General features: G+C 31.8%; 1 protein-coding gene across 1 annotated transcript in view; it reads right to left on the bottom strand.

Moving 5' to 3' along the window:
- LOC129218017 (WD repeat-containing protein 20-like) overlaps positions 1 to 22669 on the bottom strand; it is a 71286-nt gene extending 48617 nt beyond the window's left edge. The window contains exon 1 of the mRNA XM_054852195.1: positions 22233 to 22669. Coding sequence (XP_054708170.1) covers positions 22233 to 22481 — 249 coding nt within the window. The 5' untranslated portion in view covers positions 22482 to 22669. The remainder of the gene's footprint in view (positions 1 to 22232) is intronic.
- Between the last annotated feature and the right edge of the window lie 3644 nt (positions 22670 to 26313).

Below are 26313 nucleotides of genomic sequence, written 5' to 3' on the forward strand. Positions count from 1 at the left end.
TCCACAAACACACACAAATATACATGTCAAACTTATCTCTTTCCTAATAGAGTCGGGGTTTAAAAATTAACTTTTTTAATTTCTGAAATGATACCTTATTATTTAACTAAATGAAAACTCATAACTTACATAGAATTTAAGAGTGTTTCATACCTATCTATATTTAGAATTCAAATATGTGTTGAAATTTAAGAATGTAAAAGATTTGTTTAAGATCCGTAAAAAACATAAGGATACAAATCTTTATCTTCCCTCGGATATCCGGCATATCACTAGTCAGGATTTTTTAAAGTCAATTTTTTGCAAAAATTATCCTACAATATTTGCTGCAACTGCTCTGAGCCCACTCTGAACATTTGGGATGCATTCATTATAATACATTACAAAAAAAAAAAAAAAAACCTGAATTTTTGAGACACAATGTGAAAATTCAAAATTGTGAAAAAATATTTTTACCTGAAATATTTATGTTGTTACATATCAAAGTAAGGCACATGCAGTTTTCTTTAAAATGAGCTATTATGCAACTCTGAAGCTCCCATAAAACTTGAGTTAGGTATAACATTTCAAAACACTGCCGGGAAAATAGTGTTTAACAAACTCAGACATTAATTACTGATCAATTGTGTAAGATAGTTTTTTTTTTTTTTAAATTTATATACATTTGAGCTGTCAGAGAGTAGTAGGATTTCTAAAAGTTTCTTGAAAATCTGAAACGATCAGCTTGAGAATTTTGTTTATTTTATTGCTTGGTTATGACCCACTTACCTGTCGGAAAATAATTAATCTGTATGAACAAAATCAACAGCAAATTTCGTAGGGCCATGGTGCAAGATGTTTTACTTCACTCTTATCAATAAATATAAATGAACGCTAAGAGTTAAAAATGATGTTGTGTTTGTAGTATGACGAAGAATGTAGTACTCGCAAATTAGCTGGTAATCCTCTATACAGGAGGGAAAGCAATGTTTCACTTCTGTGGCGTTGATCACTTAACTTTTGATCTATTTATAAAGTTTGACAAACCTTGCATCAAAAATATCCAACGCGTGTGATGATCCTTCAATACTTTTCTTTCGATAAGTTCCAATAGTTCATCAAGTTTCACAAAACTCAATGCGCGGCGAATACAGCAGCCATCTTTGTTTTGAATCTTGAACGTACGTACGAAAGGTTTACGCCAGAAAAATCATGGCGTTAATTTACCGTATGTTTGCTTTTTCGGCAGCTGCCTTTTGCGTCCGGTAAGAAAGGGCAGAGACTAGCAAGTTTTGTTGCGTACGTAAAAGTGACGTCACGGGTGGGCGTTGCATGCGTTAAATTTTCACGTATTGGGCAGATACTAGACCTCCTGGCATAATAATTTATAGGTTAAAAGATTTATTGCACTGCTTAGCTCAACTTTTAAAAAGTTGATATAAAATAACAACCTAAGTGGGGCAGGTGGGACACACAGTAGTGAGGCAGGTTGAGACACTGTCCCACCAGTGTACAGTACAAAAAAAAAGCCTATTTCATTGTACTTAATTAACTTGATGAAGGGATGAATGAACTAAAATTGAGAAAAGGGCTTCTGCTCTTGAAACAGCAGTGGAAAAAGTTCTCAGTCATAAGATTTCAATTAGAGAGGCTGATAAAACATACATGGGTTGCATAAAAGAACTCCTAAGGCAATACATAAGTAAATTTAAAATGAATATGGAACCTAAGGAAATTTGTTAATCTGCAAGTTAATAATAAAGATGTTTTAATTAATTAAGATTAGGGCAATTCCACAAAAAAGTGGACATGAGGGTTGAAATTTAAAAATTGTTTTATTGCGACAATACATCAAATTAAAGCTATGTAATAACATGAGGGTTACAAAAGTACAGTGTAAGATATAGAAAGTTTACAGTGTAAAATATAGTTATCACTGCACCTCAAATGCTCTATCTTACTCCCTAAGTCAGATTATATTAACACCCGAGTAGCTTTTCTTTTTCTTTTCACTAACAACCCAAGGCAATGTAGTACAGTGAAACTTCTCCGGAGCGACCATTCTCTGTTCCTGAAAAAAGTGATAGTTAATGGAGGTTGGTCGCTCACAGAGGTCCTTTTCCAACATGCAAATATAGCACCAGTTATTTACCTTCTTCCTGTAGTATATTAATCAAGAACATTATGATAAAAATGTATTTAAATAAAGAAACCTTTTTTTTTAAATGTAAAATATACTTTTTACATGATTTTTCTATTTAAAAACTAACAGCTTTAAAATATGTGAAGATACTCGTTAGCTTCAGATTCTTCGTTTTTCCTGAAACAACTTTAGTTTCTAGTTTAGTTTTCAGCTGCAAGAATAAATTACTAATATGTCATTATTAGTACAAGATAAGATTATGTATTTCCAGGGGTCTGTCCAGAATTTTTCTCAGGGTCCTTTTTTTGTGAAAAATAAAATAATTTTGCAAAAAAAAAAAAATTTTTTTTGTTAAAACGAAATTTTAGAATTTAGAGATGGCACAAACTGCATCAATTAAACTTAAAGTTGAGTGTTTTCCTCTTCTAAGCCAAGAAAATCATTCTGGATTTTTTTCTGATATTTGACGGGGGGGGGGGGGGGGACATCTCTCTTTCAAGTATCAATATTTATCTACCATTATACATTATGTTAAATTATACTAGACATATTTTTGTACAGTACTTAAAATAATTGTAACAAAAATATAAATAAATAAAATAAAATTCAGAATAGGGTTCAGCATTCAACTTTTTGACCCAAGACACTCCTAAAAAGCACAGAATTTCGTTTTAAAACTTATAAATTCCGTGATTTTAACAAAAATAAAGAGATATTTCAATTGTTTACCTCTTAACAAAACGTAATAATCATCAAAAATTCGAAAAATCGGATTCCCATAGCGGATGCAAAGAGATCGCAATTCTCATAAGTGAAGGCATCAAAAGTATAAAAACGGCTTGTTAAAGAAATATTTTTGATAAAATTATTTTAAAATTGCATTTTAGAGTCCTATGATAAACATATCATTAATATCTGTGGACACAGCTAAAGCAAAAATAAAATTAAACCATTGATTCAGCATTTTAATTTTTGACTCATAAAAGAAAATGGAATTTTGCTTTAAAAACTTGAAGTGCATGTAACAAAAATAGACTTTTCATTTATTTGCATCCTAATAAAACGAAGTTAGCTTGAAAAATGAACAAAATATGATTCTTATATCGGATGTTAAAAGATTGTATTTTTAAAAATGTAGACATCAAGAAAAAAAAAAGGCAAGTAAAACAGTTTATTTAAAGTTAATCATCCTTGTTAGCATCGAAAAATCAAACCCATATAATTTTCTCCAAAAATAACAGTTGAACATCGCACCGCACCATAGAAACGCAAATATTGACAAGCTGGTAAAATGATGAGAATATTTTCTAATCAAGTCATTAGTCAAGGTTTAACGCCAGACGCTAAATGGCGATAATTTTAAAGTTGGTAACCCTATCTGAAGCGATCACATTTTTTTCCCCACCCTTACTATCCCTTTGCAGTTCTAAGTTCATTTCGCTGATATATATTATTATTGTTTATTAAATCATCAGAGGGGAGAAAAGTGCTTACCAAACACCTTTTCAGAAAAGTTTACAACAACACCGCTGTTAATTAGCTGTGATAAAACAAACAAAATTATTTGAAACCAAACTTATTTCCAACTGTTAATTTCTTTCCAAGAAGCAAACAACAAGCATTATATTTATTTGGCAGTAGCAATTTATCGCTTGCAGGAGCATCACAAGAGTGCCGTTTTTTTTTTTTTTTTTTCTTTGCAAAATTAGCGGATTTTGTATAAGCTGATCCCTCTAATTTGACTTTAAGAAAGGTTCCAAAAATTATCGGTTTATACACAGAAATATGCCTTACTTTGCTTTCAGATTTGCTCCTTCAAAAAACAATTTGTGAAAGATCCGATCTTGTTTATCAGAATTTTGTGAAGGGTCCGTTTTGGTTGATCGGGATTTTGTGAAAGGTCCGTTTTGTTTGATAGGGATTTTGTGAAAGGTCCGTTTTGGTTGATCGGATTTTTGTGAAGGGTCCGTTAACGGACCTAAATATCCTCTGGCCAGACCCCTGATCTCTGTTAAGAGTTTATTGTGATGACAGCTTTGGTCGTACAGTATCCCCCAACTCCGCATTTTCATTTTCCTCATTGGATTCTGTGTGCCTGAAAGACAAAAGCATTTTTTTACCGCTAATTTCCTTTCTCGTGTAAGTTCATGACTTCTACATGTTTCTCGAGTGTAAAATAACCCACTTTTTCGAAATTTTGACTGTGATGTATTCACTGAAACCAATTCTTGAGCTACTCAAAAGCATGAAAAATAGATTTTATCCACTCTGATGAACTAGGAATGCTCTATTCTAACCCCCTAATTCCAAGAGACAACCTTTTAATGAAGTTCTATTCTTATCAATCTCCCTCAATGAAAGGCGCACGCTTGGCTAGATATTTGCAGATTTACACGTCCTTAGCTTCCCAAGGGTCCGACAAACAACGCCCTCCTTTTTCTGACATTTTTGAGGTTCAAAGCAGAGAGAGAAAGAAAAGAACACGTTTGGACCCATAGGAGAATTGATTTTAATCTCTTTTCCCATATTCTGGTTTCTTTCCATCTTCGTCAACATGAGAAAACTGGTCTGTGTATGAACTCAATGTTCTACCGTTTTTCTTTTGTCTCTCTCTTTTTGAGTTTTCTCAAAGAAAAATTCCAATATTTTTAAATGCTGAGGTTTACGATTTGCCAGTCGTTGTGAGAGGTTTCAATGGTCTTTTCCAGGGGTATTTTAGCATTAGTCATATACGAGGGAAAATCGGTGCCTCAGAAAAGTGGTCATTAATGGAGTAACTGTACTACAAAGCACTACATTATTAGTACAGTGAAATATCGCTACAAATCTGATACAACTGAAATATCTGATACAACGATAATCCCTCTACTACGATAATATTTCGTGATCCCGGTGAACTCGCATAGGAATTAATGTTATCCTCCTCTCAATATTGCGATATTCTCTACAGCAATAAACCCCTGTAAAACGATTTTTTTTTTAAATTTTCAAACCCCTTTATAACGATAATTTGGTTTTCAAATAATGAAAAATATCCTATTTTATCAACTTTTGTCATTTTTTTTCCGTTTTCTCTGACAAGAGAAGACTTACTGCTTATTGTGTACTTATTCCCTTTCACCACTGAAAGAATTATTAAAAATACTACATACCCATTTTTAAACTTCAAAATTTTTAGTAAGAACAGCAGGCAAATCATATTAACAAAATGCTTAAGAAATCATACAAAATGGTGATAAAAAGCAAGGTTGTACTACAACAAATTAAAAATTCTTTTTTTAAATCTATAATAATTGAACTCATTCCTATGGAGGGCAGGAGAATGACATGAAACCTGGGGACAAACTTTAAAATGACGTTCCTTGATTATTTAAATAATTAAATTTAGTTCAAGGATGATATTTTACACCTTTAAGTATGCTTAATTTAGTACTACAAATTAAATTTGTGACATGTTGATATAACATTTTTGAATAATTTAAGTATAATTTGAGAAACGAATGGGGGTATGACAAAAGAGTGACTTTCTGGTTATTCAAAACTTTTTGTTGGGAAAAAAAAGAGTTATTTGTTTTAATAGGAAGGCAATAAAATCGGAAAAGTTATTTCTACCTATTAAAAAAAGGAAATAAAATTGCAGGCCAAACAATCCTTGTGATAGGCTCCCGGGACATGATATCGTTAGAATTTTTATTATCCCCCAAATACATTTCTACCTAGATATTGTATACTATAACATTAAAATGTAATGCTCTATCGTATTTCCAAAATATGCAGGCCCTCGATATAACAATATATCCATCTACAACAATATATTTCTTTGGTCCCCAAAATATCGTTGTAACGAGGTTTTACTGTATTATGTTACTGTTTTACATATTAACTGTAAAAAGAAATAAGTAACGGCATGCAAGCTAATGGATGACCCTGTTGATTTTTCTCCGTAAAAGATGATATTTAAAAAAAGAAATTGTTTATAATTACCAAAAAAAGCTACACTTGACCCAATTTTGTTAGCGGCCATTGAAGAAATGCTAAACACTAAATGTACACCCAGTGTTAGCTTATTTTCTTATGAAATGTAATTTATATTCACTATTGTCAAGTTTGTCATCTGTACTGATCACTATTCTTTTAGAAATTGCTCATCCAAGTAGCAGATTTGCACAGTATCACACCCGTCACAAGACAAAAAAAAAAAAAAAAAAAAAATCCTGTTTACAAAAAAATTTAAAGTCATCATAAATATCATGCATTAAGTTTCACTTGAATGTCTTTTCACAGAAAAAAAATGCTACAGTCATGATACATTTAAATATTCACAGGATGTCGAGCGGGGCAATTGCCCTGCTCGACCCTCCCCCCTCTTTGGACAGCCCTGGGGGCAGGTTGGGACATTGTAATTGCTTTTTAATTTTTAACAAAAATTTAATTTGATGAAATAATGGAGTAAAATAAAATTTAATTGAAGCAAAAATGTCTAAATTACATGTTCAGCTAAGTTTGTTGAAAATTGATTTAAAAATTAAATTTCTAAAAATCTTTATGCAAAACGTGTCCCAAGGTGCCACACCTTGGGACCCTTATAGCTTACAGGTCACTTTTTCAGAAAACTTAATAATTGACCCAGTTTTCTACACGGAAAAACAACTTACCTACATTTTTTTTGACATTTCACTGTTTCCAACTTAAATGTCAAAATTCAGGTTATTGGGCTTTTATATGTAAAATAATGCCATGTCATTTCAGCACATTTTTAGGTTTCTTTGATGGAACGGTTCAAGCGTTATCTTAGAGTTTATCTAGTTTTTCAGCAATCTCTTACTATCAGCTTTCGGTTTACAATATTTCTTAATATTTTCCAAACAGGACACAATACAAATCATATTTAGCAAGAATAGGAATGTATTTTTTTCAAAACCAATACTATTTTTTTTTCAATTACTCCACCTGGTTTTTGTGTTTGCCACATGGCAAATGGATATTTATTGATTTAAAAAACAAACTAAACTAATAGGAGGGCCATTTGGTGCTCCTTTGGATGAAACTCCAGAAAGCATGCAATAGGAACTTGTTGAATTCGACTTTTGTTATATGCATATTTTTTAATGCATATCAAATTTCCGAGAAATGGAGCTTCAAGAATTCTACAAATCCTTACCCCCAAGATTTACCAATACAGTCAGACTCCATACATCGAAGTAGCAAATTGCTGGAAAAAAATTCGATATATAGCAATTTTGATATAGAAACAATCTTAGTTTATCATAAAAATCTCCAAAAACATTTAAATTAAAGCTAATTTTCGCCACTGTAATGCAGTTTCATGTTTCTGAGTGCGTTATCTGTAAGTTTCAGTTCTTTTATTACAGCTTTCCGATTTCTCATATTAGCAGGGACTCTGCTCGCGGAAATACTTAATTTATCAGAAACGACATTTTTGCGCCTTTATAAGTCTTCATTCTTCGGCAATTCAACTTGATCCGCTCCACAACATTCAGGAAAAAAAAAAACTTGGAAACTGATTTTACTGTATTACTGGCTGCAACTAAGATTTGAAATAAACTTGAGGAAATTTAAGAACTCCAGAACAGAACAATGACCTATCTACACACCCCTCAACCCCAGATTCCTTGTGAGTTTCGTAGCAACTTTTAGTGAACGAAGTTTTCTCCCCTAACTTTCACTTTTCATGAGATAAACAGTCTAAAGTTGAAAAAAAAAATCTGCCAATGTCTCGAAATTTTTTTCGATATACAGAGATGTTTTAGGTATACATAAACAATTTTTCTTTGTAATGGACATGGAACTTTGCTGGGACTTATGATACATAGAAAGTTTCGATTTGTGGAAGTTCGATATATGGAGGTTCGACAGAATTAAGGAAAGTGCAAGCATTTTTTTTTTGTATGTTACAATATTTAGCAGCACAAGTACATCAGTTAACATGGTGACCATTAACGTATAAAAATCAAGCAGAAAATTAAACATTTGCAATCAATATTGAGGATTTCAACAATCAACCCTAGCTGGGGTAAATTAAAAAAAAAAAAAAAAATCAGTTTCAGCCATCCAATTGATAATTGTGATTCAATTGCCTTTCACTGAGTTTTTAGTTGTGTAATATATAATTTTTGGTATCATGATTTACTTTTTTGTTAAAGCATCATTTTGTTTCACATTCATATACTATCCCCCAAATGGTTGAATCAAGGCAATTTGGCCTAGGTTACTTTTCAAATATATATTTTACTTGAATTACATATTGATTACTGAATAACGTGTTACTTTCTTTTGTCTAGCTGCCTCAGTTTCCTTCAGATTCCTTCCTTTTTATTGCTATGAATTTAACTTTTACTACTGTTATTTTTATGATAAAAATCATTTGTATAAAAGAAAATTATTAGTCACACACGTTTCAGATGGATTAATAGAAAGGAAGACAGTTTTGTGTATCAATTTCAAAAAAAAGTTTTATCAACAAAGTCACTTAATAAAAGATTCAATACTTCAATTATATACTTTAGGTGCAAAACACCTTCTGAAGTTTTTTTTTTAAAACCAAAACAGCCTTTTCATATGTATAAACTACTGTATTAGAATTTGCATTTATGTTAAAACCAATGGTTCATAAGTGTGTTTTCACCCCCCCCCCCCCCTTGCTGCCCCACTGGGCCAGGCTCATTAGACCCAATGCAAATTGTTTGGAAATTTTTTTTTTAATCAAATTCATAGATTTTTTGAAGTCAGGGTAGGGGCAGTTACTAATCTAGACCCCTACAAATGATGGCCCTGCCTGGGGCTTTATTGTACAAGTTTGCTTATTTGGTTTCTGCTAAAAAAATATCTAATTGCAACGTTTCCCTACTGTTAGTATTAAATCCGACACACATTTCTTCAAATATCTCAAAACCCTATTTCTGTAGATCCTGCTGTTCACTTGCCCATGGCAGTATTGTACTTAGTATTAAGACAAAGTATTGTTGAACTAAAAAGTAGCTTAAACGCGTTAGATAAGATTTATAGTACGATTAAGTTGAATATCACCCTGCTCTCAGATCGGTTTTTTTCCCCGTTATCTGAGCAAAAAAGCGAAAATGCCTTGCTTCATTTTCGTAATTTAGATAAATAGATTTCACTAAAAATAATGATATGCATAAAAAAATACTGGAAGTAATATTTTAATTGGTTAGAATGTTGATTAAATATAAGAAACTGAAATTAAATTTGACAAAGAAAGTAATTTTGATATCATAATGATAAAGATCTCTCTTTCATGGGGATAATTGGGTGCCATATCCAGGGTTACTATTCCTTTAGCAAAGCAAAAAATAAGGACTTTTTAAGGACCTTTTCAAAATGAATTCAGGACCTCAAAAATATGAACTACTCATCAAATATACAGACATGATGTGAATGATGGAGCAAAATTTTAGAAATTAATAGTTGTTTCAAGGAAAGCAATATAATTTCTCTCCTAATTAAAACCTAAATTTCTTTAAAAGTAAAACACATGCATACTTGCCAACCTTCGGAGAAAAAGAAACAGGAGATTTTACTAGAGGTATATAGGTGATTCACCATCGACATATCCTCGCTACAGAATTATTAAATTATGCTTTTAAATAACATGAATACTAAATTTAAAGTGAAATGAGGATTTGTTGCAGATCTAAGCAAATTGGAGGCAGAAAGAAAAATATACTGCAAAGGAAAAACTAAATAATAAAGAGTGAGTTTGCTTAAAGTTTCTAACATTCTCCAGTCTCTACCAGAAAAGTAGCTACAAAAATTTAATTACTAAAATCCGTAAAAAAAAGGGGGATATCAATATGTCATGAAAACAAGGGCGCTCACATAGGGGGTTCGAGCCCCCCCCCCCCCTTGAAATTAGAACTTTCTTGCTTTTGGTACTTTGTTCTTTGCAAAAATGTAAAAATATTTATTCTCCAGCCATTAATGAATAAGTTATTAAAAATGAAATATTTTAATGACTCTAATCTGTCCTGATATCAGTTTCCATGGAGAAAATACCCTCCTAACCCATGGGGAAAATATCTGAGCCTCCCTACAATTTTGCATATGGGCGCCCTTGAATGAAATACAATATAAAATAAGTAGGTATAGGGTAGCACACATGTTAAAATAACTTCAAACATTAAAAATAATTGAAATACAGTAAAACCCCTCTAATGCGAACACTAATGGGACAATTTTCCATAATAGAGGGATCTGACAAAGGAAAGAGGTTTATGTTATTCGCATTGGAATCAGGGAATTAAAAAATTTCCGTATAAGAGGGGTGTCCGCACTTGAGGGGTGTCCGCACTTGAGGGGTGTCCGTTAGGAGGGGTTTTACTGTAATTTCAAGATGCAAAAGGATTGAAATCTGCTGCAATTTTCGGCAAAATACGTGCTTTGTGGAACATGCAATGTGGAAAGCTTCTAAAAAATTAATTTTTACTAAATGAGTTATTAACTGGAAAATTTCTTATTCCCAGACATTGGCAGACTAGAAAAGGGCTCCATCTATTCAGAAGAAAGTGCAACTTTTTCATGATTGATTGAAAAAACTGCAAAAATGGGAGAAAATCGTAAAAACCGGGAAATCCGGGAGATGGAAGCAAAAAACGGGAGTCTACCGTTAAAAACAGTAGAGTTGGCAAGTATGCACATGTGTTATATGTTATTTTCTCATACTATTTTCTCCTTCTTAGAAAATTGTCCACTATTCATAAGGTTTGTACGGGGTCATGCCTACCTCCCCCCCCTAGATCCGCCGGAACTGATGTGATATACCCCACCCTTGGTGACTTTTTCTTGTTAGCGCCAAGAAAACGATGCATGAAGACATATGTCATACATTGTTCTTAGCGATGCTTTTTTAGCGCCAACAGGAAAAAATCATATAAAAAAACATGATTAAAGTACTTCAGAACACAATATATATAAAAACATAAAACCACAACAAAAACATCACGAATATACACTTCAAAAATACCAGAAACTAGAAAGTTTTCGTACACAAAGAACAATTACTAGAAAGTATTTAAAATGCTTAAATTGACAAATTACTATAACAGCTCACCAATGAAATATGTACCAATAGAAATAAAAGCTATTTTCCAACATGCATTTCATCGAACAAAAACTTTTCTCATACTCTGCTAAAAAAGAGCAAAGCGATTCAAATTGCGATGTTTAAAGCGGAAAACATCCCCAAAATCTATAACTATTTCAGCCAAAAAAACGCTTGGTTACTCAAATTTCGATGTATGAAAAGTAGAAATGTCTCAACAGAACATCCCAAACATAAACAATACAAAAATACTATACATTTATTTGCTATCCAGATACACTTTCAAAATACCTATTATATTTTACACAAAATAACACCTTTATATTTTTATAAAATGCTGGAGTCAACTTATTTTCAGAAATTCAGTACCTAAAGGAGGCACGTTAATAGAGTGTCTAAATAATTTGTGGCATCGATAAGAATTAGCTTTACGAACAAAATAACCGTACTATTTTTGTAAAATTAATTTACATACAGTAAAAATAAAGTTAAAAACTACAAGAACCCCCTCAAGGATTTGTAAAAATAAAGAATTTCGGAAGTGAGAGGTTTTTTTTTTTTTTTTTTTGAATTCTAAAATAAAGAACTTACCTTTTTATAGTATAAATCCTCACACTCAGTCTAAAACAATACATCATATGACAATGGCACGTTACAGATACACACCACGTTGGAGTTAACTTTTAATTAACATTCAAGTTTGAAGAAACTGGCATTTTCTAATGTTTTTACTTCAAAACACAACTACTGAATTTAAACTAACACAAAATAAGCTTTCCTGTAAGGTATATTGCAGGAAACAACATGTATCTCTCCTGCGTGAAACCGAGTAAACAACCCAAGTAAACAAGTTTGAACAGATCTAAGATTGCCTTTGGGTTGCAAACACAGGTTAGTTTCGCCAGGGATGCCATGCTTAAAAAATTATCGCCTCATTGGCGAGAAAATTTTTTCAATTTTGTGCAAAAAATCGGATGTTGCCAAATGGGGGGGGGGGGGGGGGTATATCACATCTGTACTGATCCGCCCATGCTTTGCTTAACATTGTTTGGAGGGGTGGAGGTTGAAAATAGTAATTGGTTTCAAAATTAAAAAATCAACTGAAACAATACCTTGGTGTGAAGCATGGGTGCCACTCTAAAAATTGGCCAGGACTGAAAAGCACGTGGCTCCATTTCGCGACACCAAAATGTTAGTGCTTAGTTTGTTTGATGTTTTAGACATATATAATGCTAATTTTTGATGCTGTAACTATATAGTAAAAACAAATTGTAAGATTAAGTAAAAATTAAACCTAAATAAAAAACTAACATATCATTGTCCAAGATTTTTAGGAGGTAAAAGCAGAAAAAGAACTAATACAATAAAAAAAACTTACTATTTGCTACTGCAGAAAAAAAGCTTCAGATTTTATAGTTCATGTTACATAAATAGTTCATATTTCATACAAAAAAATAGTAATTAAAAAAAAATTCAGGTATGAGATTCATGGCTATAAGATGCATTGTGATAAAAACTTAATGAAATTTTCCAGATTAAGATAAGAATGGTTGAAATCAACAGATTCAGTGACTTATTTAATTATTTTTTGGAAAAAAACTAAAAGAAAAACAGCAGATGGGCCAGTTTTTTGTCCTCAGAAGAATAAGACCTTTTTTGAGAGTGAGAGATTCAAAAGTAAAGATTTGTTTCATCTATAAAAATCATTTTGAACATGGAAAAAAAAAATTCGATTGCCGAAATTTTTGAAAAGACGGAATTCTGTCCCTTGGACGGAAGTGTGGCAACCATGGTGTGAAGTTTCACACATCAATATAGAACTCCGGTTGGCATTTATACATCATATTTTTGGGAGTATGCGCTGCATTATAATATTTATTGAAGAAATAAAAAATTTTATTTTTTGCGAAACACTTATCGAAACCAACACATAGTTACCAGCTAATTAAAAATCAAAATTGTTTTTTTTTAGTTAGTTTTTGAAGAAAACTATAAGGCAATTAACTTGGATTAGATGTTTTAAAAGTTTTTTTCTTTTCTTTAAATTTAATATAACTACTTATAGTTAAGGACCCTGAATTTGCTTATCAGACTTTGCTGAATTTTGGATCACTGCTTAAAAATTTGACATTGCGGATACAAAAACATTGAATTAACACTTGATGGATGTAAAAAAAAGTTATGAACTTCCATTGAAATAATTACTATATATACTCACTTAAATTTCATCACTGCAAAAAAACATGTATAAAGCTGGAGGTTCAAACTTATACACAAAACAAAAGTTCAGATATTTTTTTTCCAAAAGTACACTTAAAAATCTGTACAATTATCTGATTTTAGCACTATCTTTTATCAAAGAACTAAGTACAGATAAATTCTGGCAAAATTTATATTGTCTGCCTGTTAATTAAATAACTTTAATTATAGTAGAAGTTTGACTGAAAAATGCGAGAAACGCTGAATTCTGAATTCAACAACTTTTTGTACAGTTAATTGCTTGGAAATCAAGAATGCATGTGAAATAATGCCACAAGAAATTCAAAAGGAAAATTTTGTTGATATAAATCTAATTAACAATCAATAACATTCAAATCGTGAGGTACCACAGTGTAACTTCTCAACACCACAGATTTTTTTGGAAGTGTTGAATTGATAAACTTTTTTAACGGAACCTTGTAAAGTGGACCAAAGTGCCCCACGGGTGGGGTACGTTGGTTCGCCTGGTGGGACAAGTTGGACTACCAGGGGTCTGGCCAGAGGATATTTGGGTCCGTTAACGGACCCTTCACAAAAATCCGATCAACCAAAACGGACCTTTCACAAAATCCCGGTCAAACAAAACGGACCTTTCACAAAATCCCGTAAACAAGATCGGATCTGTCAAATTGTTTATTGAAAGAGCAAATCTGAAAGCAAAATAACGCATATTTCTGTGTATAAACCGATAATTTTTGGAACCTTTTTTTAAGTCAAATTAGAGGGATCAGCTTATACAAAATCGGCTAATTTTGAAAAAAAAAAAAAAAGACACTCTTGGAATGCTCCTGCACGCGATAAATAATTGCTACTGCCAAATAAATATAATGGTTGTTTGTTTTATCACAGCTAATTAGCAGCGGTGTTTTTGTAAACTTTCCTGAAAAGTCATTGGTAAGCACTTTTCTCCCCTCATGATTTAATAAACAATAATAATATCTACGAAATGAACTTAGAACTGCAAAGGGATAGTAAGGGTAAGGAAAAAATATGATCGCTTCAGATAGTGTTACCAACTTCAAAATTATCACCACTTAGCGTCTGGCGTTGAACCTTTATAATGACTTGATTAGAAAATATTCTCATCATTTTGTCGGCTTGTCAATATTTGCGTTTTTACGGTGCGGTGCGATGTTTAATTGTTATTTTGGGAGAAAATTATATGGGTTTTGATTTTTCAATGCTAACAAGGATGATTAACTTTAAATAAACTCTTTTAGTTACCGTTTTTTTTCTTTAGATGTCTACATTTTGAAAAATGCAATCTTTTAACATCCGATATGAGAATCATATTTTGTTCTTTTTTCAAGCTAACTTCGCTTTATTAGGATTCAAATAAATGAAAAGTCTCTTTATTTCTGTTAGAACTCTCATTTCAAGTTTTTAAAGCAAAATTCCATTTTCTGTTATGAGTCAAAAATTAAAATGCTAAATAGATGGTTTATTTTATTTTATTTTTTGGGTCAACTTTGTCCACAGACATTAATGATATGTTTATCATAGGACTCTAAAATGCAATTTAAAAAATTTTTTATCAAAAATATTTCTTTTACAAGGCGTTTTTATACTTTTGATGCCTTCACTTTGAGAATTGCGATCTCTTTGCATCCGCTATGGGAATCCGATTTTTCGAATTTTTAATGACTATTACGCTTTGTTAAGAGGTAAACAATTGAAATATCTTTTTATTTTTGTTAAAATCACGGAATTTATAAGTTTTAAACGAAATTCTGTGCTTTTTAAGAGTTGAAGGCTGAACCCTATTCTGAATTTTATTTTATTTAGTTATATTTTTGTTACAATTATTTTAAGTACTGTACAGAAATATATCTAGTATAATTTAACATAATGTAGAATGGTAGATAAATATTGAAATGTAGAATGGTAGATAAATATTGATACTTGAAAGAGCGATGCCCCCCCCCCACCAAATATCAGAAAAAAAAAACAGAATGATTTTCTCGACGTAGAAGAGGAAAACACTCAACTTTAAGTTTAATTGATGCAGTTTGTGCCATCTCTAAATTCTAAAATTTCGTTTTAACAAAAAAAAAAAAAAAATTTTTTTTGCGAAATTTTTTTATTTTTCACAAAATTAATTCATTTGGAACAAATCTGATATACCCCCTCTTGGCGACTTTTTCCTGTTGGCGCCAAAAAAGCGTCGCCAAGAAAACTATGTATGACGTCATATGTCATACATCGTTCTTAGCGATGCTTTTTTAGCGCCAACAGGAAAAATTCAAATTATGTCATTAATTATTTAATGAAATTAATGCATTAATTTTTTTCCGTTGTTTCTCCGGGATACGAGCCCTCGGTCTCATAGTACTTTCGTAATGAGACCTCGGCTCGCCGGCCCTGCCTCGGTCTCATTACGAAAGTACTATGAGACCTCGGGCTCGCCAGGACCTCGCTGCCGCTCGGTCCGTTATCCCTCCGACTTTTAATATACATCACAGTCGGATATAAGTCACAGATCTCCTCCGTTCAGTATACAATAAAGTCACAGATTTTATGTGAAATTAACACCATTTTTGTGCTACAAAAATGCCAACCAGACCAAAATACAAACTACCAGAAACACACTAAAAACACAATAATTCAAAATATGTTCACTTACCTTTTTTACTTTTCTTTTACTTCCTCACGTGAGGCAGTGCACATATGTTCCGCTCTTAGGGAAATTATCCCATTTTTTATTATCATTACTTTACAAAAATATTTAAATTATGTTTGTTTTGACAAAAAAAATTCCAAAAAAAAAACAACCTTATTTTACTTGTATTTTGTACTCCACCCAATTAATTTCGCGAATTATTTCCAAAAACTTTACAAACATATCCTCATTTTTGTATTCACAATTTTTTTTGTATAAATAATAAGCTAAATAAAATTTAAAATCCCCTAATCTATTATATGTTGGTAGAATACTTTTAACGTGTCTCCATGTGGATTCAATTGTGTTAGTGTGACATTTAGTTTCTGGATCTACAAAATTAAGTTTATGGTTGACTGTTAAATGCTCATACCCCTCCTCCCCCAATGTATCATATGCCCTCCAACAATCGGAGTGCACCGTCGTGCCTGGTAGTATCCACTGCTTAATTGCCAAAAATAGAGTTTCCCTACCCCTATCCCCAACAGCAACCAAAAAAGTTTTCCCCGAACCCCGTTCAACCCCCCCAAAAACCCATTGTCCCTCAACTGCATGTCCCGGATTATATTTTCTTTTCCCAAATTTAGATTCATCCACTTCAATAACTTTCACAACCCCCCCTATTTGTTCGGATTTTAATTCAATGTAATTTAATATTTCTTCATTAATATAATTTCGCCAATCGGCTAAAGTTTGTGATGAAAAAAAAATATTGACTTTCAATATCAGCAGTTTTGGTCCCAATTAAAATCTCATATGTTATCAAAAAAATCTCCTCTATTTTCAACTTGCTAGAACTAAACCATGACCCACTCCTGATCGTTGCTTCTTTTCCACAAACAACACCCCCAATAACCTTTCTACAAAAAAAAATTAACCCATCTGAACATTTTTTAGTTTTTTTAATTTTCATAACAGAATTACATCTAGAACATAACATTTCATTCTTAAGTAAACCAATTTCCCTTAAAAATTCTAAAAAAACCTCTTTATTTTCAATTAGTTTAAATATAAAAAATCTATTTAGGACTCCGGTACGTCCAAACGTTGGACGACCTGACGAAAAAGAAAAAGAAGATTCATTCAAAAATTTCTAGGGGTCTGGCCAGAGGATATTTGGGTCCGTTAACGGACCCTTCACAAAAATCCGATCAACCAAAACGGACCTTTCACAAAATCCCGATCAAACAAAACGGACCTTTCACAAAATCCTGATCAAACAAAACGGACCCTTCACAAAATTCTGATAAACAAGATCGGATCTGTCACAAATTGTTTATTGAAAAAAAAATCTGAAAGCAAAATAACGCATATTTCTGTGTATAAACCGATAATTTTTGGAACCTTTTTTTAAGTCAAATTAGAGGAATCAGCTTATACAAAATCGGCTAATTTTGAAAAAAAAAAAAAAAAAAAATCGGCACTCTTGCGATGCTCCTGCAAGCGATAAGTAATTGCTACTGCCAAATAAATATAATGGTTGTTTGTTTTATCACAGCTAATTAGCGGCGGTGTTGTAAACTTTTCTGAAAAGGCATTGGTAAGCACTTTTCTCTTCTCCGCTCATGATTTAATAAACAATAATAATATATATCTGCGAAATGAACTTAGAACTGCAAAGGAATAGTAAGGATGAGGAAAAAATATGATCGCTTCAGATAGGGTTACCAACTTCAAAATTATCACCACTTAGCGTCTGGCGTTGAACCTTTATAATGACTTGATTAGAAAATATTCTCATCATTTTGTCAGCTTGTCAATATTTGCGTTTTTACGGTGCTGTGCGATGTTTAATTGTTATTTTGGGAGAAAATTATATGGGTTTTGATTTTTCGATGCTAACAAGGATGATTAACTTTAAATAAACTCTTTTAATTACCGTTTTTTTTTTCTTTAGATGTCTACATTTTGAAAAATGCAATATTTTAACATCCGATATGAGAATCATATTTTGTTCTTTTTTCAAGCTATCTTCGCTTCATTAGGATTCAAATAAATGAAAAGTCTCTTTATTTCTGTTAGAACTCTCATTTCAAGTTTTTAAAGCAAAATTCCATTTTCTGTTATGAGTCAAAAATTAAAATGCTGAATAGATAGTTTATTTTATTTTTTTGGGTCAACTGTGTCCACAGATATTAATGATATGTTTATCATAGGACTCTAAAATGCAATTTTAAAATAATTTTATCAAAAACATTTCTTTTACAAGCCGTTTTTATACTTTTGATGCCTTCACTTTGAGAATTGCGATCTCTTTGCATCCGCTATGGGAATCCGATTTTACGAAATTTTGATGATTATTACGCTTTGTTAAGAGGTAAACAATTGAAATATCGTTTTATTTTTGTTAAAATCATGGAATTTATAAGTTTTAAACGAAATTCTGTGCTTTTTAAGAGTGTCTTGAGTCAAAAAGTTGAATGCTGAACCCTATTCTGAATTTTATTTTATTTATTCATGTTTTTGTTACAATTATTTTAAGTACTGTACAAAAATATATCTAGTATAATTTAACATAATGTAGAATGGTAGATAAATATTGATACTTAAAACAGCGATGCCCTCCCGTCAAATATCAGAAAAAAAAATCCAGAATGATTTTCTCGACGTAGAAGAGGAAAACACTCAACTTTAAGTTTAATTGATGCCGTTTGTGCCATCTCTAAATTCTAAAATTTTGTTTTGACAAAAAAAAAAAATTTTTTTTTTGCGAAATTTTTTGATTTTTCACAAAATTAATTCATTTTTCACAAAATTATTTGATTTTTCACAAAAAACGGACCCTGTGAAAAATCCTGGACAGACCCCTGATTTCAATTGATACATTTGGACAACATCACAAACCGAACTCATAATTAAAATAGAAAATTCAACTAAATTAACATTAAAAAACAACAAGAAAAAGAATACTTTAAAATAAAGTTTGAATTGAAACTTTATTTTAGAGTATTCAACTTAAAATCTCCCTAAGAGCGGAACATATGAGCACCTACCTCCTACCACACAGACACATGCAAAAAGACAGACTTCGAGAAACTACTTTCCAGCGTTCAAGTTGCAAAACCAGGGTTGCCAAGTTATCGCCTTATTGGCGATTTTCGTATCGAGCGAAAAATTAAAATCTCGCCAAGAGGGGGGCATATCAGAGGAGAGCCATTCATTTTTCACAAAATTATTTGATTTTTCACAAAAAACGGACCCTGTGAAAAATCCTGGACAGACCCCTGATCAATCTCCCCACTTTCTTGGTCCGAAAAAGTGATGTCATAATTTTTTTCTTTTTGACAAAAAATGAGAAAAAAATGCCAATCATATCGAATTAAAGGAACTTACTTTAAGAAAGGAGTTCAATCCCCCCCCCCCCCCGCAATCTTGATGAAAAACATTAGTATTAAAATACTTGAAACCGGTCCAATGTACCCCACTTCCCCCTATACTCTTTTTAAGTGATTACTTGCTTTCAAACCCGATTTATTGATAATTTAATGAATATGTTCAAACCACACTAATTCATTAACATTTCAAATCAAAATTTCAGTCTGACAGGGAACTTGAAGACTGAGGTTCTTCTCACAGCCCTGTGGTTCTCAGCTTTTCACCTACCGAGGAACACTCAGTACCCTTCAGAACCTTTAACGGGGTCACATAAGACAGAAATAGTGTTTTCACAACTATATTAGGTGAAATGAGATGAATTCAAGAGTTTGCTTTCATAAATTTAGATCAACTATAAAAATTATACACTGTATATACTCGCATGTAAGTCAATTCACCCTACTTTCAGATAAAAAAATCTAAAACCAGCCTAAAAGTTGAGCCCTTATTTTCAGTAAAAAACTGGAACAATTTTTGAAAGTAAATGTTTGAAAAAGATAGAAATTGAAATGTAACAAACTTTCTTATGATCAAAAACGTGCAAATTTTTAGAATGCTGTACAAAAAGCCAGGGCTAGAAAAATCTTAAAAAATTTACATGCCCTGCCTGGAATGTTTGTCTAAATAATACATGCCAGAATCAAATATTACATTCCCAGTTTTTTTTATTGTATAATGATAAAAAATATTTGAATGTCTTATAGCATTAATCAGACAAAAAAATTAATTTAACAGCTTTATATCTGAATAAAAATTTTTTTCAATTTTCAAACATTAAAAAAAGTTGAAATAAAAAGTACATAGTAAGTCGTCATTAAAATTACAATACTTGATTAAAAAAATAAAATAGTTACATGCCTTAGCGGACATGTAAGGTTGGGTAAAAGATTCATGCCTTATCGGAATTTTTACATGCCGGGGCATGTCGGGCAGTATAATTTTCGAACCCTGCACAAAGCGATTGTGATTTTTGTAAAGAGTTTGTTTTCGCAGTTATGATTTTTGTGATTTTGAAAGAGATTTTTGATCAAGAAAGTTTTGCACTGCAGCCATATAAAAATAAGCATTAATTTCCATTTCACCAATTATGAGGAAAATTCACAAATGCGGCATTTTCCTGCACTTTTTCCGTAGTTTGTCCTTTACCGTAATTGTTTATTCTTTATTTCAGTTAGACCATGTAAAAGTATAGCAGAATGCTAGAGTATTTACTTCTTCAGCATTTGTTTAAAAGGGCTGGACTAAAACCGGGAAAATGCTTACATGTTCCGAGTTTTTTCCGAAGAATTGTTCGGGGAAAATTTTCGGAAACTCTGGCCTGAAGATAAGTTGAGGCTCCAGCTTTCATCCTCATATTTTGGACTAAATTCAGGCCCGGCTCCTGGGTAGACAACTTGCAAAACTGCCTAGGGTTTTTTTATGATGTAAAAATATATATATATATATATATATTATCTAGCGCCGTACAATGCATCGATGTTTCGAGCAAGAGTCAAAGGGCCTTACCCTTCGTGGCAAATTTAAGTGTGGATCCAAGTGAGTCCCAACCCCCTTGACAAGAAGAAAGAAATTTGAAAATAAGGTTTAGATCCCACCTCTATTTTTTTAAGTTTTCTAATCACTGTTTTCCTAAGGGAAAATGCATCACCATTCTCCTTTAACTTTGCTGAAAATGATGTTTAGGCTTTTTAAGTTCCAGTAGAGAACCTTCCCTTTTCTCCCATCTTAAAATTACGAAAAATTGGTTTAAAATGCCTTTTTAGGAGGGCAATCTCTGAATCTCCCATTCCTTCCAGTAATATCACCAAAGATAAGTTGAAACTGTGGACATTTAAAAATTAGTCAGATATCTGGTGCATGCCTACTTTAAAAATTAGGCACAAATTTTTAGTAGAATGAATAACAGAAAGGTAATTATTTTTTATTATTACTATTCAAGCATGCCATTTTCAGTTTACAGAAATGGCCAACTAAGATAAGTATGGTTTAAAATTAAATGACTGATTACTAGTCCAAGATAAAGCAGGAACTTATTAGTCACTATTTTCTGATGACTGCTATAGGTGAGTGAATGTGAGAATAAGTTATATATTACGCAAAACACGATATACTACATTCCTTTTTTTTTCTTTCTCTTGTCATTCTGTCTTGACTTCTGGAGACTTGCTCAGCACAAAAAAATATTCATAGCAATTAAGATTTGAAATATGTGTGTAAAATGGCAGACCTTTATTAGTTAAAAAGAAATAGTTTATAGAACTCAAGAAAATATTACTCTGCAAAAAATACCGGTGATGTCAAATTGTAAACAAACATCTCACACGAATATTTTACAATTTTATCTGTATGATCGAAACAGGAAAACGAAACAAAAAATATCCACTATTAATTGTTAAAAAGTAACAAGCACTTTCTTTTATTTTTTTAGGAAACAACTGTGATTATTACATCATGCAAAACAAGCTTCAACACAGCACCATTCAAAGGAATGTCTGTTCATATTAAGGGAAATATAATTACTCGAAACATTAACTGCGCTTAAAGCAAAAACAAACCTTAAGTTTTTTCAAATATCTTTTTGCATGAAAGTTGAAACCAACTCGCAGCTTGGAACACTTTATAAAACTTGGGACAGAGAAAAAATAAATAAAAACGCAAACATCCATGAATCGGTAATCTATTTAGAAGTCCAAGTACACAGATAAGATTTGCTGCTACAAAAGCGTTTAAAAACTCACCTTTTTAACTCCTTTATACATGTAAACATAGAGTTCGCGCCCCACGTTAAAGCAAATGCGATCGCCGTTGCCGGATGGGTCAGGCATAGTTACAAATGAGACTTTCACAGGTGTATTAGCTTGAGCATTGAAGCCAACTCTATTAGGTCTTGAGTATTCGGACAGAGTCATTAATTTATACACTCCTTCTCGAGTCATAAACTGAGTCTTCAGTTCATCCTTGCCTCCCCCGTCACACTGCACCGCCATTTTACCGACTCGACATTGATGAGGAAATTAGATATCCCGGATGTTCATTGCAAAGTAACATTGCTAATTTTCTTGTGGTACATGAAAAATAAATATGAGCTCTTCATGCCATATGAATGTTATAAACATGGTGAAATCAGAACGAGAACAAGCAACCTATAGACAGCCAAAAGCTTATTGATATTGAATTAATGTTTCATTCCCCGAAAGTAGACCGATCTGAAAAACGATGAACATTGCCATCTTCAAAAAGAGATAATGCATGAAATAAATACATAACTGACAAATAAAGGCTTAACCATGAACAATGATGCTAAAAATGTTAACGCATTCTTTTTCTATAAAAATAAGCAACAGGAAAACGCATGCTCTTATAATCTAAAATAAATGCATGCTGAGCTTTTGAGTTTCGAATGAAAAATGAGTTAGAAATAGTTATGGACCCCACCCACGGTGTGGCAACGATTCTTATCGCTCACTTTTCGTCTGCTGGTTTTGTTTCAAAGCGCACATTGATTGCTTTGCAGCGTTAAAGAAATACACTTCCTTTTAATCACTGAACTTGCTTAAGCATTCTGAACTCTTGCGTAGGTTTGTACAGACTAGAGTCCCTATATGAAAACGTAGTTTTCAGAGTTGCGACAACAGCTACGCTCGGAAAGCGTAACCGGTTGCAGGGGAAGATAGGGTTGCCGCCGAGCTGCAAGATTGGCTCCTTGTTCGCTTTCGAGTTTCCTTTAAAAAAATAGTCTCAAGCGGGAGCGGAATGAGTGGCTGAAACGGGTTCTGAAGGATGTAGGCACGCGGATTCGAAAATGCATGCTGTCAATAAATGAAACGCTCGATTTTGATTCAAACATTAAAAAAAGACAAAATGACCTTCTGTTAGTAGAATTAAAAGCAGGTTTTTTCTTATACCTTATTCTCTTTAATACGATTAATTTTAAATTAACAAATGACGAAAATAAAAAATTACTTGTTTTTGCTACATAGAAAAACATAGAAATATTTCTTATATTAATATCAAAAGCATTACTTATTTTTTTTTCTATAAAGGGAAAAACATACAATTTTCTGATTTAAATGGAAAAAGAAGAAAGAAAAGATACCAAGAACCTCTAAATATTTTAGAGATTCAGTAGGCACTTTTGGTTAAAATATTAATTTGAATAATGCTGAAAATTATTATTTTAATTTGATGTAGATAGAAATATTCAGAAATAAACTGAGGAGTTGAGGAAGTGTAATTTTAAACAATACTTATTTTCAGGTCATATGAATAAGAAACAAATATATCTATTGTTATTTATTTATTTCTCTAAATCATACATCTATTAATTAAATTTTGAACAATATTTTCACATCAAAACAATATTATAAAGAAAGGAAAGTAGACACTTTTTTTTAATGAAACAAAGAAAAAAATCATTCACAGCACCAGTAGAGGATTTGTAGTTATTTTCAATGTTTGTGGAAAAGCAATGTTTACATGTATTTTGACAGACATTTTAAATACAACCTAGCTTGTAGAAAACTCATTCATTCCGTACTAACATTTTTCATGTCATTACCACATAAAGATTACAACAAAAGTCTCTAATGTTCAATTTATTTACTGATGTTGTTACATCTGTAAACTTTATTTCAAACACAGAACTTCCAATATTTTTACACGAAAAAAAAGGAAACAAAGACATTTTTCTCAATGAGGCAATCAAAACCAAATTCAGGGTACCGAAACAGGATTTGTAGTTTTTATAGATTTTGGGGCAAACTATTATTGTCAATAACTGCTTAAGTAACAAAATAAGCAAAGATTAATCTTTGTGTTTTCTGAAATGCAACGTAACTTCAAAATATTTAGATGTTCAAAATGTGGTTATTATTACCAAATTTTTAAAAATTCCTTACTCCAAAGTATCATTTCCTAAAACTAATACCTATGGACAAAACATAAGTTTAATCAAAAATATCAGTCACTTATCATAAAGAAAAAAATTTTTGTTATAGGCTTTACTCCTATCTACTCAATCAGGAAGTTTCAATTAGACAAGGAAAAAAATACTGATGCTTGTAATTTATTTTCATTTATACAATTAGTAAAGTAAATTATTGTGAAAAAAAAAACCCTTGATTGAAAGAAATTGAATTTTTTGTTCATATTTTTTCATATAGATTGTAGATCCATTCATTACCCCATATCATGGATGGATGAACACGACCTATGTTCCAACATCCTGAAAAATGCTTCCAGAACTCAGTCAGAAACAGAACAGGTGCATTGACAGTCGGAAGTGGACTAAGATAACAGTTGCTACCTATCCCTTCCAAAATTGGAGTTATTTGCAGTTATTCAAATCCTGTCCTGTAGTTTAAATGGGGAGAAAAATCTCTTCTTGAGAGGGGGGGGGATTTTTGGATAACTACAGGAAGAGAATAAGCATCAATGAACTGTTCATTTAATGCTGAAGTAAGGTATAACAACAAACAAACCTAAATACACCTTTCATAATTTTATGTACACCTAAATTTTTTAGCCATGCATTAAATACCGAAAAAATTTATTAAAAATCTAAATTGAAAACAATATTTTTACATGACAAACAAGCATAAACCTTAAGAAAGCATTTGTTTTACAAAACAAATCCAAAACTCTAAATTTAGAGAATCAAAACTGAATTCCAGCTATTTCTCAATTTCTGTTGCAAAATTATTGTTTGTTTAACCTCTTTACATTTCAATATTATTATACAAATGAATGATAAATTTGATAATAAGCGTGACAGATCAGAAATGCAGCACTATTTGTATGAAGAAGATCGAAATTTCATTTAATTACACTATTTAGCATTTAAACACAAAATTTTCGTTGGTTTGTATGTCATTATTGAAAGTCCAAAGATCATTTCGACAACAAATTTCCCGAAGTTGTCAGCATAATAGGAAGCACAACAAACATGAATGGCATATTATATATGGAAGTTTGTTATTTTTTTTAACCAACTTCATTAAAATTAGTTTTGATAAAGCTGTCAAGCTAAGAAAACTTGGAAAATGATTTCTGGACATCCTTGTAAACTTAATATTGGAGATCATTCTATTATACAATTTTTTAAGCGAACAGTACAATATTATCATGAGTTTTCTAGAACATCTGCATCAGGGGATTCAACTAGTAGTTGAGCTTTCTTCAAGTTGCAGAATATCTGGAAGAAACTTTTAAAAAAATTAAGTTCAAATAAATTTAAAAGCAGAAGTAAAACTCTTCAAATGTGCTAAATCATCAATATGGCTGAACACAATTGGCAGAAATGTTTTAAAAATAATTCATAAAATTATAAATGGAAAATAAATAAACACTTTAATTGAAATAGAGCTGTATTTCCACAACTTTGCATTAAGTGTGTTGTAAAGTTTAATTGTATTTTAATTCATCAATCTCTTCTGAATAGCATAGATTGTGTTTTTCATTCATTTATGTACATAAAATTATGTACATATTTGTTACTGTGCATCATCTTTGCTCATAAGAAGAAAAATCATCACTTTATGATGACTAAAATAAGTAATGAACATTCGTGATTCTAAAATTTTAGGAACCGGGAGAAAACTTGCTTGTTTTTTCTGCACCTCACTTAGGAATATCCACAACAAAATTGTAGGGGGAGGTGGGGTACGTTGGACAGTGGGACATGTTGTACCGGTCCCAATTATTTTAATAATATTAATATTTTTTATTTTCTGACCAACAAATAGCTCCTATGGTCCTACAAATCCTATAATGAAATCACATGGCACAGTTATGTTGAACAAATTTTACTCCAGAAAGTGT

This window comes from Uloborus diversus, chromosome 3 (assembly GCF_026930045.1).
Source record: "Uloborus diversus isolate 005 chromosome 3, Udiv.v.3.1, whole genome shotgun sequence".
In the NCBI taxonomy this organism is placed as follows: domain Eukaryota; kingdom Metazoa; phylum Arthropoda; class Arachnida; order Araneae; family Uloboridae; genus Uloborus; species Uloborus diversus.